Raw genomic sequence first — 16,442 nt, 5'->3', positions numbered from 1 at the left:
AATACTACGATATTGTCCAAAGGAATGAAATATCATCCTACCGTAATTAAATTACAATAAAGTATTACCTTTTCGTTGTGTAATCTTAGACCATGTAATGTATGATCAAAATTAAAATTACAACAATAGATTTTCAATAATTTCTTAGAAGTATATAAGTGTAAAACTCATTTACAGGCAGTTGATTAAATTGATAATGTAGTCTTTGTAATGGAATATTATCGCAACGTTACGAAGTGAATTAGCTGTTGAAATGTGTAACTACTTCAGCGTGTACATCAAGTAACGCAGAAATGTGAAAGTAACGCAAAGGCAACGCTAGATCCGTGCAACGCTATAGTCAAAACGAGTTACACGGTATGTAAATTGACCAAAATTGTTATCAAATCAAATTAAAACAAACGAATAAGCGCATACTTTTTTTAGATCATTCCTGAGAATGACGACCTGTCTCTCGTAATGAAGGCGACTTTTGCGTTGTAATAAGTACATTAATCCATTAAAAACTTTGTGTTGTTTATATTCTGTATACCTTAGCCGAAATGATCAGATTCAACTACTTTTAACGAGGTAATCAGCGTAGCTTCGATGTATCGTTCACGAATTCAACGTTACCTCGTAAAAATTGTCTCTGATACAATTTATCTGCTTGTTTGTGTAAATTGACAAGAGTGCTTTTCCAAATATCTCAGGAACAACATAATGTTATAGATACGTTATTGTATTTTGAGATATCGACAATACACTTAAGTCGCCATCATTACGGTAGCCAGGTAGTTATTTCCACGAAACATTAAGTATGGTTATTCGGTCATTAACATGAACATTTGTTGATCGTTTCGACTTATCAAATCTTAACCCCTGTTCACACATAGAAATAGTGAAAAACAGAATCCCTAAAGACAGCCCAACACGACAAAATTGTAAAATGTTGCAGGCTCGGTTTGATTGAGCCTGTTCATGGATGGTAATGGAAAGTGCAAGTAACCGTCCACGCCCCCTAGCACCGGCTTAAGCAGAATTCAACATTTAAACACGAAAATGGTGAAATTTTGAATTTAGAAACATCCGCAGATGTGTTCATTCGGCGGTTATCATGGAACATTCAATGTGACACATGTGTCATTCTATGAAAAGCGGCGTATGGTCCCCAAGTAAAAGAATGCATTACCCTAAACGAGAAAACAATGGGCGGAACTAAATAAAATGGAATTTTGAAAGGGGATCTGAGGTTATGAAGCCTGCATATCACTGACAAGACGTCGAAAGACAAATAGACCCCGCTTCTACTGGCCGAATCGTGGCAAATCGCAGGAGAAACGTATTGGAGTCTACATAAGCGCAGTATGATCGCAGTAGCGTCTTCATGGTAGTAGGTTCGATCCCCGGGAGATGCTTTGATAGTTTAGCGCGGAGGAAGTGAATCTAGTACTGGTGTAACTCTCCAGGAACGATGGTTAGGAAACTACCCGCCTATATGACTGAAATACTGTTGGAAAAAGGCGTAAAATGAAACAAACAAACAAACAAACAAACAAACAAACAAATAAATCATGATCGGAAAGCTCTACGCTCTCGCCGCGTTTATTTTGAACGTGCTCAAAACAAGCGTAGCGGGATCGTGGCCAAAAAGAATCGGGATAAAGTCGTAAAACGAGCGTGGTAGAAGCGCCGTAATCGTACAAGCAGCGCGAAAGCATCGTGGATATTTCTTCATAATCGTAGTAAAAGCGCAGTAAAAGCGTAGTACAGTCGGGAACATACCGAGTACGCTTTTACAACGTTCCCACTATGTTCTTACTACGTTCCCACTACGATCTCTCTACGTTCATGACGATCCTACGAAGACCTACCATGACCTAACGACGATCATACCACGACCTATCAGGTAGCAGAAAGATATTCTAGCTTTTCATTCAAAATTTGTTTTGGTGCCAGCGGACAAGGCGGCTAATAATATTATAATTGTATGACGAATCCATTACATTAACGTTTTGCATAAGGAACTTAATAGTACTAATGCGTATTCTAAAACCTCTGCCTCCGAAAAAGACATTGTAAACAATCATATTACTAATATTTCAAATCTTAAAGTACAAATTAATGAAAAAGAACTTAAACTTCCTATTATGTATTGGATTCCTAAATTACATAAAAAACCTTACAAAGCTAGATTCATTGCTAATTCTACATCTTGCACTACAAGTAAACTTTCTATTTTATTGACGTCTTGTTTGACTGCCATTAAAACACATGTAATTAGATATTGTGATAAAGTCTATGAAAACACAGGCAAACATCTCTTTTGGTCAATTAAAAATTCTGGTGAAATCTTGGATAAATTCAAAATTAAGAACTTTCAAGCTTCAACTGTCAGTACATACGATTTTTCTACACTTTATACAACTTTGCCACATAAATTAATCAATGATAAACTAATTTCCCTAATTCAGAAAACTTTTGCAAGGGAAAAAGTTACCTTTCTAGCATGTAATTCTAACAAAGCTTTTTTTACTAACGGTATTGTAAAACATTATACTATGTGGACCTGTGACGAAGTTTGTAGAGCACTCTCTTTTCTTTTAGACAACATTTATGTCAGGTTTGGTAATACCCTATTTAAACAGATCATAGGAATTCCTATGGGTACTAATTGTGCACCCCTGGTCGCCGATTTGTTTTTGTACTGCTATGAAAGAGACTTTATGTTGAGTCTCTCTGAAGATAAACAACAAGATGTTATAGTCGCATTTAATAATACTTCCAGATACCTTGATGATATTTTTAATTTAGATAATCCTTATTTTGATCAAATGGTGTCTGACATTTATCCGCATGAACTACAACTTAATAAAACGAACTCTTCAAATTTTAGTACATCATTTTTGGATCTTCATATAACTATCAACAACAATTCTATTCACACGAAAATCTATGATAAAAGAGATGACTTTGACTTTTGTATAGTTAATTATCCACATTTAGATGGAGACGTACCCCATGCAACATCTTACGGGGTTTATGTTTCCCAGTTAATTAGATTCGCTAGAGCTTGTAGCAACGTTGAGGATTTCAACGAGCGGAATATTTTTATTACCAGCAAGCTTCTAAAACAGGGCTACCGCTATCATAAATTACGGAAATATTTTACTAAATTTTACAATCGTAACTTTGATTTAATTTCCAAATTCAATAGTGATTTAAAAACTCTTCTGCGACAAGGGATTAGCCAGCCTGGTTTTTATGGCGATGTGATTTACAAACTTCGTAAGATTTTGGGTCATGGTAATTTTGCTGCTGTTTTTACTAAAATCATTAAACGTTTTATTAAAAGAGGTTATGACCCTACTATTTTAAGACATACTGCATGTTTAGTGTTCAACCCTTTTACAGTTGGACACTACGCTTTCCTCTTTTGATTGCATCTGACGGACCAAGTGGGAGACTCTATGATGGATAGTTCGTAAAGCCCTTTGGGACTGAATTGTCTTAATGTTCGTCTTCTGCCTTGCTTCGTCGGCCCTTGTAGGTGATTTTCTTGTTGCTCTGTCTTCCTTTAGGACATTGAGTACTTTTGTTATGGTCATTGGGTTTACTTTTATATGTTTCTACATGATCATTTTAGTGTTTTACTTATTTAACCTTTTGTAACCATGACAATGTTAGAATTTCACTTGGCGGGGATTCATTTTATTTACACTGTCTCGTTTATAGGAACATGGTGGGGCTAAGAGCGAGGTTTGGTGCACCATTAACCGGTTTAAACTCCCCAGCAGTCATTATTATGCTGCTGACCGTTCCAAGGCGGCGCCCCACTGTGTTCCTCAGTTGTATGTCTATGTTGTTTCATACTTTTTTGGTGACACTTTTGCTTGTGTCCCTTGTTGTTTTCTCGTCTACGGTAAGTATCTTTCCCATTGCCTCTAGTTTTTATTTCTTTGATTCCCCCCCTTCCCCCGGTCTCCTGTCCCCTTCCTCTTTGTGGGCCTATTATTATTTTCTTTGAATTCCTAATCAGTTACAAATTATTTATCATTTAATGATTAACGTGTCGTTGCCCTGTCTTTTTTATGTTTGGGGTCCGCCTGGGCTCCTTGCCATTGGTTCTTGTTGCTGGGTCATATGGGGGTTGCGTTCATTGAACGCCGCCTTTCCTTGTTGATCTTGTTTATCATATTTTATTGGTTTATTTACAAAAATTAGAACAAGTGCTCAAGTCCATGCATTAGACTACATTTGCACGGTGTAAAGACGAGTCATACGGCGTTCAATATGACGCTAATAAACCAGGAAATCAATTAAATCTGCTTATGTATTGGTCTGCTAATGTAATTAAATATTTTTTCAGGTAACAACAGATGCACTATAACGTAAACAAACATCAGTCAAATACAGTGAAATACACATAAATATTCATCGGTGTACTCCTTGGCTAACACTATCGATATTAATAAAATAACATTACCGCATGGCCCCATCTACTTTTATGGCGTCTGTAATAGGTGAATTATAGGCATATTTACAGAATGGAATGTAAGCGAAAAATCTGTGATTAAATATCCAAATGGAATATTCAAAGGGTGCTACTGGGGGCGTGAGGGATGTTGCATTAAGTGTTGAGAATGGAGTACAGACTTAATCGAACTGAGTCTGCAATTTTCATGTAATTTTGTTGAAATTAATGCTTCCAAGGGATCACTTTATTTCAAGATTTTTATACTTTACAACAGGTGTCAAGTGCCGTGTTGCAGCTGTAAAAAGTTGTTCCATTGTTTTTATATTTTTCTGGTCCTTCGCGATCATTGATGCCAGCACTATTAAGTGATGAGAATTGAATACCGCTCAAGCCGGTGTTTGGGGGCGTGAGGGATGTTGCACTTATTCATTATCCCTAATGTACAGTCTTAATCATACCGAGTCTGCAATTTTCATGTAATTTTGTTGTAATTAATGCTACCGATTGATCACTTTGTACCCATATTTCTATACAATACAAGAGGTCATCCATTTCTTCATCGCAGATAACTCCTTTACAAAGTGTTGTGAAATCCCGTTTATAGTAGATGATGAATACGTAAGGTACAATGGGAATTTTAATCATGACTTGCAATAAGGCACAGCCATCCATTCGGATCACAGCCACAGTAATGACCCTGTTTGTAATGCTAGAGCTAAAGAACTGTAAGATTTTTGTATTGCTGCTAATTCAAATAACATTTGGTGATATCTTTGGCAAATATTCCTGTTTTCAATACAACAACCTTTTTATCTACAAACTATAGAAATGTTGCAATCGAAAAAAAAGTTAAAGCAAAATATTTATGCAAAGATTGGACTCTTTATATGAAATCAACCCAAATGGAAATTGGACACTAGTTAAAGAAATAAAAGAAGATTGCACCCAAAGTGAGGACCAAAAATTATCTTCAGATATAGGGGTTATGCATTTTTCAACACTTTTTAGCATAAAAGAGGAGTTTAAAAGTTAAAATTTGTTTTTAAACACTATCTGCATGGAAAAGAGAGTATTAGGTCATTTACTGATCTGGATTTTAAAATCACTGAAAAGAAAAAAAAGCACAACTATTAAGAAATTGAAAAATAAAAATCCTCTGGCCTAGATGTTATAACTAATGGAATGATTTAATGCGGACACACAAGTCAAATGCCAGGTTTAATTAAGTTTTTTAATACAATTCTATCTACCTTTCTCAGTGGCAATTAGGTTATATCAAATATGATAAACAAGATCAACAAGGAAAGGCGGCGTTCAATGAACGCAACCCCCATATGACCCAGCAACAAGAACCAATGGCAAGGAGCCCAGGCGGACCCCAAACATAAAAAGGACAGGGCAACGACACATTAATCATTAAATGATAAATAATTAGTAACTGATTAGGAATTCAAAGAAAATAATAATAGGCCCACAAAGGGGAAGGGGACAGAACACCGGGGGAAAGGGGGGGGGGTTTAATCAAAGAAATAAAAACTAGAGGCAAAGGGGAAGATACTTACCGTAGACGAGAAAAAAACAAGGGACAAAAGTGTCACCAAAACAGTATGAAACAACATAGACATACATCTGAGGAACACAGTGGGGCGCCGCCTTGGAACGGTCAGCAGCATAATAATGACTGCTGGGGAGTTTAAACCGGTTAATGGTGCACCGAACCTCGCTCTTAGCCCCATCATGTTCCTATAAACGAGACAGTGTAAATAAAATGAATCCCCGCCAAGTGAAATTCTAACAGTTGTCATGGTTACAAAAGGTTAAATAAGTAAAACACTAAAATGATCATGTAGAAACATATAAAAGTAAACCCAATGACCATAACAAAAGTACTCAATGTCCTAAAGGAAGACAGAGCAACAAGAAAATCACCTACAAGGGCCCGACGAAGCAAGGCAGAAGACGAACATTAAGACAATTCAGTCCCAAAGGGCTTTACGAACTATCCATCATAGAGTCTCCCACTTGGTCCGTCAGATGCAATCAAAAGAGGAAAGCGTAGTGTCCAACTGTAAAAGGGTTGAACACTAAACATGCAGTATGTCTTAAAATAGTAGGGTCATAACCTCTTTTAATAAAACGTTTAATGATTTTAGTAAAAACAGCAGAAAAATTACCATGACCCAAAATCTTACGAAGTTTGTAAACCACATCGCCATAAAAACCAGGCTGGCTAATCACTTGTCGCAGAAGAGTTTTTAAATCACTATTGAATTTAGAAATTAAATCAAAGTTACGATTGTAAAATTTAGTTAAACCCCTATACAAAGGCAATGATCCAAATGACCATGCTTACTACCGAGGTATCTGTATTATGCCATGTTTATCGAAAGTTTTAATAAAAAAGTGTTTTAAATGAAAGGTTACAAAATGTTTTGATAAATACAATATTATTCATAAAGCACAAATAGGTTTTCAACCGAAAACAGGAACATCCGACCATATGTTTGTATTGAGGACATTGATAGAGAAGTGTGTAAGTAATGGGTCTAAACTTTTTGCATGTTTTGTTCACTTTGCAAAAGCGCTTGACACTGTAATGCTTTTTATACTATTTTATAAACTTTGCGATGTGGGAACATCTGGAACCTTTTTATAGAGTGGTAAAAGATATGTATATCAACAATTTTATGCATGCCCGATTAATGATTCCCTAACACAAGAGTTTAAAGCTGCATGCCTCCAGATAAGGCAAATTATTTCAAGAAACTTGAGAAAAATGTACTGACATTTTAAAATGAAAAAATATTCAAGATAACAGTAATAAGTTCCATGTTATGCGCGATTAAAGACTGATTTTGCAGTATATTTTCACCATATTTTTACTGCGTTACTAACGCAGTAAAGGCTTTTTTTCATTTTTTGATCTCTTTTTAGTTGTTTACATAGATTTTCAGTGCCTTTTTCCTTTGTTCACTTCACAATATTTTATTTTGTTAATACATTTTCAATATTTTCATGAAAATTTGTAGGAATCTGGAGGCGTGCTGCTTTAAACCTCAAGTCGGTGTGAGACAAGGTGACAATATAAATCTAACTTTGTCCAAACTATTTTAAAATGACTTGCCGCAGTGTTTTAATGAAAATGATGACCAAGTGTTATATGGTGATACATACTTATAAGCTGTCTCTTATATGCTGATGATCTTGTGTTACTGTCCACTATTGAAAGAGGACTTCAAAATTGCTAGATAAACTCTCATAGTATAGTGATTAAATATGTAACCTCTTATAAATACCTGGGAATCTTAATTTCAGCGTCAGGAACTTTTACCCAATGTCAGAACGACCTTTATAGACGTGCTTACAAATTTTTAACTTAGTAAAAGTTTCAGCAATGTTTCACCAAATGTAAACCGGGTGATGCTTCCCGACTTGGTTTTGGACACAGAAAAGTATATCTTTTGTAGTTTCAGATTTATTTCCCAGACAAAGTTCAAAGTGTGATAATTCCAAACTATGGCAAGGCAGAGTTACTGTTCTTTGCACTTCACTTCTACTCAATGAGATCTATCTACCGACTTGCGCACGACACTTCGTCTCAATATGGTGATCATTTCTGTAAAATAGTTGTTAAATCCTACTTCAAATAACGAAGTTATGGGCCGGACACGATTTTCCTGCAAGGCCATGCTGTGACCTTGACCTTCAAGGTAGTGACCCAAATGTTGCGCGCGACACGTCGTCTCAAGTGGTGATCATTTCCGTGAAATAGTTGTAAAATCCGACTTCAAATAACAAAGTTATGGGTCGGACACGATTGTGCTGCAAGATCATGCTGTGACCTTGACCTTCAAGGTAGCGACCCAAATGTTGCGCGCGACACGTCGTCTCAATATGGTGATCATTTCTGTGAAATAGTTGTAAAATTCGACTTCAAATAACGAAGTTATGGGCCGGACACGATTTTGCTGCAAGGTCATGCTGTGACCTTGACCTTCAAGGTAGTGACCCAAATGTTGCGCGCGACACGTCGTCTCAAAATGGTGATCATTTCCGTGAAATAGTTGTAAAATCCGACTGCAAATAACAAAGTTATGGGTCGGACACGATTGTGCTGCAAGATCATGCTGTGACCTTGACCTTCAAGGTAGCGACCCAAATGTTGCGCGCGACACGTCGTCTCAATATGGTGATCATTTATGTGAAAATATTGTAAAATTCGACTTCAAATAATGAAGTTATGGGCCGGACACGATTTTTATGCAAGGTCATGCTGTGACCTTGACCTTCAAGGTAGCGACCCAAATGTTGCACGCAACACGTCGTCTCAATATGGTGATCATTTATGTGAAATAGTTGTAAAATTCGACTTCAAATAACGAAGTTATGGGCCGGACACGATTTTGCTGCAAGGTCATGCTGTGACCTTGACCTTCAAGGTAGCGACCCAAATGTTGTGCGCGACACGTCTTCTCAATATGGTGATCATTTCTGTGAAATAGTTGTAAAATTCGACTTCAAATAACAGTTATGGGCCGGACACGATTTTGCTGCAAGGTCATGCTGTGACCTTGACCTTCAAGGTAGCGACCTAGATGTTGCACGCGACACGTCGTCTCAATATGGTGATCATTTCTGTGAAATAGTTGTAAAATCCGACTTCAAATAACGAAGTTATGGGTTGGACACGATTTTGCTGCAAGGTCATGCTGTGACCTTGACTTTCAAGGTAGTGACCCAAATGTTGTGCTCGACACGTCGTCTCATTATGGTGTTCATTTCTGTGAAATAGTTGTAATATTCGACTTCAAATAACAGTTATGGGCCGGATACTTTTTCTGCAAGGTCATGCTGTGACCGTGACCTACAAGGTAGTGACCTAGATGTTGCACGCAACACGTCGTCTCAATATGGTGATTATTTATGTGAAATAGTTGTAAAATCCGACTTCAAATAACGAAGTTATGGGTTGGACACGATTTTGCTGCAAGGTCATGCTGTGACCTTGACTTTCAAGGTAGTGACCCAAATGTTGTGCTCGACACGTCGTCTCATTATGGTGTTCATTTCTGTGAAATAGTTGTAATATTCGACTTCAAATAACAGTTATGGGCCGGATACTTTTTCTGCAAGGTCATGCTGTGACCGTGACCTACAAGGTAGCGACCCAAATGTTGCACGCAACACGTCGTCTCAATATGGTGATCATTTATGTGAAATAGTTGTAAAATTAGACTTCAAATAACGAAGTTATGGGCCGGACACGATTTTGCTGCAAGGTCTTGCTGTGACCTTGACCTTCAAGGTAGCGACCCAAATGTTGTGCGCGAGACGTCGTCTCAATATGGTGATCATTTCTGTGAAATAGTTGTAAAATTCGACTTCAAATAACAGTTATGGGCCGGACACGATTTTGCTGCAAGGTCATGCTGTGACCTTGACCTTCAAAGTAGTGATCCAAATAATGCACGCAACACGTCGTCTTAATATGGTGATCATTTATGTGAAATAGTTGTAAAATTCGACTTCAAATAACGAAGTTATGGGCCGGACACGATTTTGCTGCAAGGTCATGCTGTGACCTTGACCTTCAAGGTAGCGACCCAAATAATGCACGCAACAGGTCGTCTTAATATGGTGATCATTTATGTGAAATAGTTGTAAAATTCGACTTCAAATAATGAAGTTATGGGTCGGACACGATTTTGCTGCAAGGTCATGCTGTGACCTTGACCGTCATGGTAGCGACCCAAATGTTGCGCGCGACACGTCGTCTCAATATGGTGATCATTTCTGTGAAATTGTTATAAAATCAGACTTCAAATAACGAATTTATGGGTCGGACACGATTTTGCTGCAAGGTCCATAAAAATTGTTGCTATTATACCAATTTAGTACAATTATGTTTTCATAATAAGATATGAAATTGAACAATTCCGGTTTGAGGTCGCACCTGCATAACAGATAGCAACTTTAACATATGTGTGATACCGGACCTTATTTTTAAGGGTTATTTATTTGCGATTGCCAATATTTTTTTAAGCGTTAATTATGAAAAATAAACGTACTTTAGTTTGTTCAAATATGACCAAATATTAAAATTGTCACGTGAATATGTAGTCCATTAAAGACTAATTCATTATAATTCACATCTTTTTCATTAGTTATTTACGAATAAAATTGATGTTAATTAACGTGATAGACATTCATTAGTTATATAACTTGAGGTGAACCTGAATCTAAATACGTTTATTTCACAACGCTTCGTCGAATAATTATGACGTTAAGGTAGAACACCCCTAATGGGCACTATAAGGAACTGTAAAATATTGAGAACATAGGACAGTTATATGCCTTAAATTTCACCTGTATGCAACATTTAAACAAAATTTACCGTGTAGTTTATGAGTTATGGACATTTTTCTGAACTAAAACTTTGCCATTATAAGGGCTTTTTTTCAGAAATGAGGAAACTCTAAATAATCTATAATATCATCATTATGAAATATGTTTTCCTAATTGCTCATTGTTAAGAAACAAATAATGACATTTAGGTAACAAATTAAACAATCAAAATGATTGTTTTGAAACGAAATGATTTTAATATGTATAGAAATGTAACCCTACCCCACCCACTTTTAACACTTATTTGACCATTTCCCTATGTAAAAAGCCTTATTTAAAATATCCCTTAAATTTTCCATAATGAGGGGCTGTTTTCAAAGTTTGCCTTGATTTTCTTAAATGTATATTGGTTGGTCTTGCAAAATATGAAATACTTTTATCGCGTAGTTTTTATTTTATTAAACTTTGAATATATCTGGTATCATATTTGCTATTAAATTTGGCATTATTTATTAAATAAATACCTACAATAATTATATAATTAAAATGAAACACTTTTTTCTTCCATTAGGGTTCTGAGAGATAAATAAAAATTGTTAAAAAGATAAAAAAGAAAGAAGAAAAGTTGCCTCTTCTGGGTTTCGAACCCACGCCCCTCAGTTTCAATTCACTTTACAGTGATTCTAGCCTATTTAAGTACTCTTTAAAGTGGAGATAGTGCATTAGGGGTGCACTACCTTAAAGCAGACAAACCACGTAGGCCTATGTGCCATTAATAAAGAAATACACCAAAACACACGACGTTTATTAACGAATGTTTTTGGGAAAATATTACAAACATCCGGAAAGTCTACTTTATAAAACTGTCAAGAAAATATTTGTCTTGAGTGTTTTGTTTACTTAAGAAATGGATAGAGACAAAATAAGTAAGTTTAAAAATGTTTATTATGCAATGTTACCGTTTTAAATTTGATTGTTCAAATATTTTTAATGTTTTTAAATCATTCTGAAAAGAATTATTGTGTACCGTTCTACTTTTTTTTACTACAAGACGTATCCGTAGATATTATGATTCAATAACAAAATCAGCATATCATCTCATGTACTTAAAATGATAATTGTTCATATACAGCGCTCTTTAACAGGAATACACATACAAAATCAACACTTTTGTGACAAATATGTCACAAATTGGTAATACTACAAATTGCAATATCTAAACGTGTAATCTAAACGGAATTTTCACATGTTTTACAAAGTAATACAATTTGCTTTAAGTGCATAATGTTATATATCTGCTGCAAAAATTATTGCTTGGGTTTAAAAAAAATTACTACCAAAATGCTTTTATGAAATAAACATGATAATTTATTGCCTTAAAGTGAATGATGCATGCACATAATCATTGATAAACAGATAAAACCCTACTTAAAATAGCAAAATAATATTTTGTTCCGGAACATTTTATTCTGTTTACGTACATTATTCATGTGTATTAAATAACAGAGACATTCTATGTTAAAACCTTTTCGAGAATCATCCATATAATAATGGAGCCAATATAATTTTACTGTTAATAAATTTTATAAAATATTTCATAAGATATAGATCTATACCCTGAAACAGATTTACTTCTTCATAAAGTATAAATTAAATTTTGACAACTGCAGAAAATGCTGCATTTTTGACCTGCCAATATTTTCATCGATAAACATTTCGTGATACAGTTAGTCGTTTTTTTCGTGATGGGATCGGCAATGTCTGCAACTCTTTCGGATAGCGACGTTTTCCCTCACGTCACGGATGTCTAAACATTTCCAACAAATACAAGTATCGAAGTGTCAGCCCTGTTAAGTGTTGTTGTAAACGGAATTTCAGTTGTTTCACATTTTTATATAATAAATAATATGTAATAAAACGCTGTTATATATGGTGGCTGATTTGGTACACTTTGCGCGTTGCGTTGTCGATAGCGACAACACAACCTCTATCGTTATCGCCTTTTCGTCTTGTCGCTAGCGAATTGCGCGTTGTCGCACTGTTGTCTTGTCGTCCTGTCGCTAGTGAAGCACGCCAAACGGTGCGTTTTCATGCTGCGCGTTGTCGCAATGTCTCCCTATCGCTTTGCTTATATAATATTTATTATTATAAATCCTTTGATTTGAGCAGAGCGACAATGTAAACATCGCGACAACACAACACCGCACAACAACGCACCATATGGCTCGCATCGTTAGCGACAGACGACAAGACGAAAGTCCGACAACGAGCTGTTTGGCGTTTTGTCGTGCTGTCACTAGCGGCAACACGACGCACAAAAGATAAAACATTGATCACTTGCATTTTTTTTCCAATTAAAAGAAAAATTGGGAATACAGTGAAAATAAAAACTTTAGGAAATTAGATTAATTCACGCGCAGAGTTACATTCTTTTCCGATGCTTAACAGTAAGTTATACAAAATTATGTTTTATAGATAAAAAAAGCACCCCTAGCATCCTCATTATTTTATAAAATTCTTAATAAACACTGTATACAAAATTCACTGCTAAATACTTTTTACTTCATTATATGATTTTATAAAAATGTCATATTTTAAAACATATTCTTTGTCTTTACTGTAAAAAAGGAACACAAGTGTTCGTTTAAATTTAAATGATTAATTGAAAAATAGAAAGATAGATTGGCATGTAGTGAAGATAAGGTTTGTACTTATCTTGCCGTGAAATGACATTAAATGAGCGCATACACACGCAATCAAATTCAAAGGCAGATAACTCAGAAAAAAACATCACACTAAAAAACACAAAAAAAACCCCCAGTGACCCCCATTCTTTTTAAGCAAATGCAAAGTAAAAATTAATTCTACCATACATTTTTTATTTTGCCTATATGTTTAGATCTATATATAACGTAGCACGTGCCTTTAAAGTAAACAGAACTTAAAGGTTGTAAGTGAAATACATGCGTTACCGCCATTACTTTGAGTTCAGGAATTATACATGTTTATCATTAATACACTTAAAACTTCAATGTTTTTCAGAAATGGGATTATGGGTTATAAGCGTGATTCATGCACTTATGCAAGCAGTTGTACACGGAAAAAAGTGAGTTCAAATTTTTCTTTGATATTTTTTACGTAAAGAGCGCTAATTTCACATACAAATTAAATTAAACATGCAATCTGACTGATCTTTTACAGACATTACATAAATGGGATAATTATGGTCTCGGGTTTCTTATAGCTAAAATTTCATTTTTGTCTGGTGAAAATGGAACGCTACACAATCAACACCAAGACCTTTTTTGTATAGAAGTGTGTAAAATCTGTTCACATATTTTGACTTATGGTCACAGCTTTAACAAACAATTGCTATTTTATTCTAAATCAATGTGATACTTATTTTTGATGAACTGAATATAATCGTTAACGGTGAAGATTAAAAGCTGTCTTTATATTTCAGTTCATATATATTAATGTCCCCAAGAATTGTCCGACCAGGACGGAATTTAACTATAGAAGGGGAATTGCTCGAGAACCCCTCTGAGCCAGTGATAATTTCTGCAGAATTAAGCAATAATGGAGGCCCAATTGCTAGTTCTAGAGTAACTTTAAACGGAAAATCAAGTAAGTTTTTTTTCCACAATGCAATAGATGTCCGTTTGAAGCTCAAAACGTGCTTCTTATAGATATACATGTATTTAAATATAAATCAGCTTTAAGCATACATGTATTCTTCATGAACTGTTGAAAGTGAGATTCGATTATTCGGCATATTAGAACATATTGATCATTTTCAATGGTAATGCATTAACATTTTAACATTGTTGTTAGTGCATAGGCATACTATTTTTTTTTCAGAAATACAATTGGATATTCCGGTATGTATTACAACTTAATATGAACCAAACACTTTTAAGATATTAATGAAGTATCGTTGATCTTCATAATTTTTGAATTTTTTAGAATGTGTCCTGCAAAAGAATTTCACATATATACTGATCATAGTAATTTTAAGTTAATTACGTTTGTTTAAGATTCACCAAAGTGTGAATACGAACTGTCTGAACAAAACTGCTTTGTTATCACAAAATGTTCTGAAAAACAGCATTTTATCCGTCTGTGTGTTTTTTTTGCATGTGTGTCTTGTGTAATGTTGTGTGTTGTGACACATTTTGTAATATCCTTTTCTCTTAATTGTGGGCAATGTCAGGTTTTACCGTTCCATTCTCCCCTCGGTTTCCGTTTTTGTGTCCCTTACTGTTCCTTGCCGCAACGTCCGACCTTGATCCCCTTAATTTATGTATCAGCCCTTTATAGCATACTCTTTTATAACTCGTACTGCTGCTTTTTTGTTAAATGATTTGTTTATTGTAACAGTTATTAGTACGTCCCTCCCCTCCTTTTCCGCTCTTATGTCCTCTTTTTTGTTTGGTACCCTGTCGGGTGCCTTGGCATTGTAATTGGGTTGTGTAATGGGCTGCATAATGTGAGCGTTCCCTTCCCATGTTGATTTGTGATCTCAATTTTTGTCTTGTTTAAATACAAATGTTCATATCGTGCTAAATAACGTGTATGAAATATTTATAACTAATATTTTGCCATCGCTTTTATGCCACAACATGCATTCAAAGAAGTTTTTTGCTTCTTATTCCAATCCCAGGTTTTGCGTTCTACAACGTTAATTATTATGTTTGTTGCTGCTCATTTTTCGTCCTGACATTTTGTTTACATTTCATGTATCTAAATATTTTTTTCCAGGTTCCAAACCACATAAATTTTGACTCTGAATTGTTTAAGAGGAAAGAACTCAACCTTAAGATATCTGGGTCAGGCGGACTATCCTTTACAAATGCGAAAACATTATCATATAATGCAAAAAGTTCATCTGTTTTCATACAGACAGACAAAGCTATTTACAAACCAGGACAGCCAGGTAACTGCTTGAAAATATACCCTAAATCTTAATAAAAGCCGCGTTTTAATTTTTGGTAAGAGATTGGTGGCGTATTTTCTATGACGGCATAGCCAAGAGGCCGGCATATCTTCAGTTTTAAAAAAGTCTCACAGGTGTATTTTCAGATCAATGATAATGTATTCTTAAATTTGTAGTGCAATTCCGAGTGTTTGGTGTGACTCCGGAGCTAAAAGTTATATTTGACAAATTGCATTTTTGAATTTATGAAAAGTATCAAAAATTCCAATTCAAACCCTTTCTTTTTAATAGTATAAATAGGATTATTATGTTGAGTAGCTACCTGAATTTTTTTCTTTTTAGCTACGAGCGGGTTTGGAAAATTTATATCTCGTGAGACCTTTGAATCGTTTTAGCACTTCATGCTTCTCGTGTTAATTAGTGATAAAATTTATAGGTATATAAAAGCTGTTTAACTTTTACTATTATTCCAAATGAGCACGATATCTAGAAAACTTGATTATATAACATACATGTATTTATAATTGCATTGATCTTTGATTATATTACAGTGTAACTTCCGAATTCTAATGATATTAAGTGGCTTAGTCTTGTCCACATTATCATAAACCTCTGAATTCCGGAAACCTCTGAAATCCGAACTTTTTGACAAGTCCCATGGGTGTTCGGTTTTCGGAAGTTACACTGTAATATGATTGAAATGTA

The 16,442-nt window shown here is 35.2% G+C and overlaps 1 protein-coding gene across 1 annotated transcript; it reads left to right on the top strand.

The window, feature by feature from the left end:
* The first annotated feature begins 11,571 nt into the window (after window positions 1–11,571).
* On the top strand, window positions 11,572–15,986 carry LOC132738481 (CD109 antigen-like). Its single transcript, XM_060725984.1, has 6 exons — window positions 11,572–11,727; window positions 13,844–13,907; window positions 14,265–14,428; window positions 14,663–14,682; window positions 15,563–15,737; window positions 15,914–15,986. The coding sequence occupies exons 1-6, from the start codon at window positions 11,709–11,711 to the stop codon at window positions 15,976–15,978; spliced, it is 507 nt and encodes a 168-aa protein (XP_060581967.1). The 5' UTR covers window positions 11,572–11,708; the 3' UTR covers window positions 15,979–15,986.
* The last annotated feature ends 456 nt before the right edge of the window (window positions 15,987–16,442 follow it).

Source organism: Ruditapes philippinarum, unplaced genomic scaffold, assembly GCF_026571515.1.
Source record: "Ruditapes philippinarum isolate M1 unplaced genomic scaffold, ASM2657151v2 ctg16197_1_1_1_1, whole genome shotgun sequence".
NCBI lineage: Eukaryota > Metazoa > Mollusca > Bivalvia > Venerida > Veneridae > Ruditapes > Ruditapes philippinarum.
Note: the sequence above shows the minus strand (reverse complement) of the source record. Positions and strands in the feature narration are given on the sequence as shown.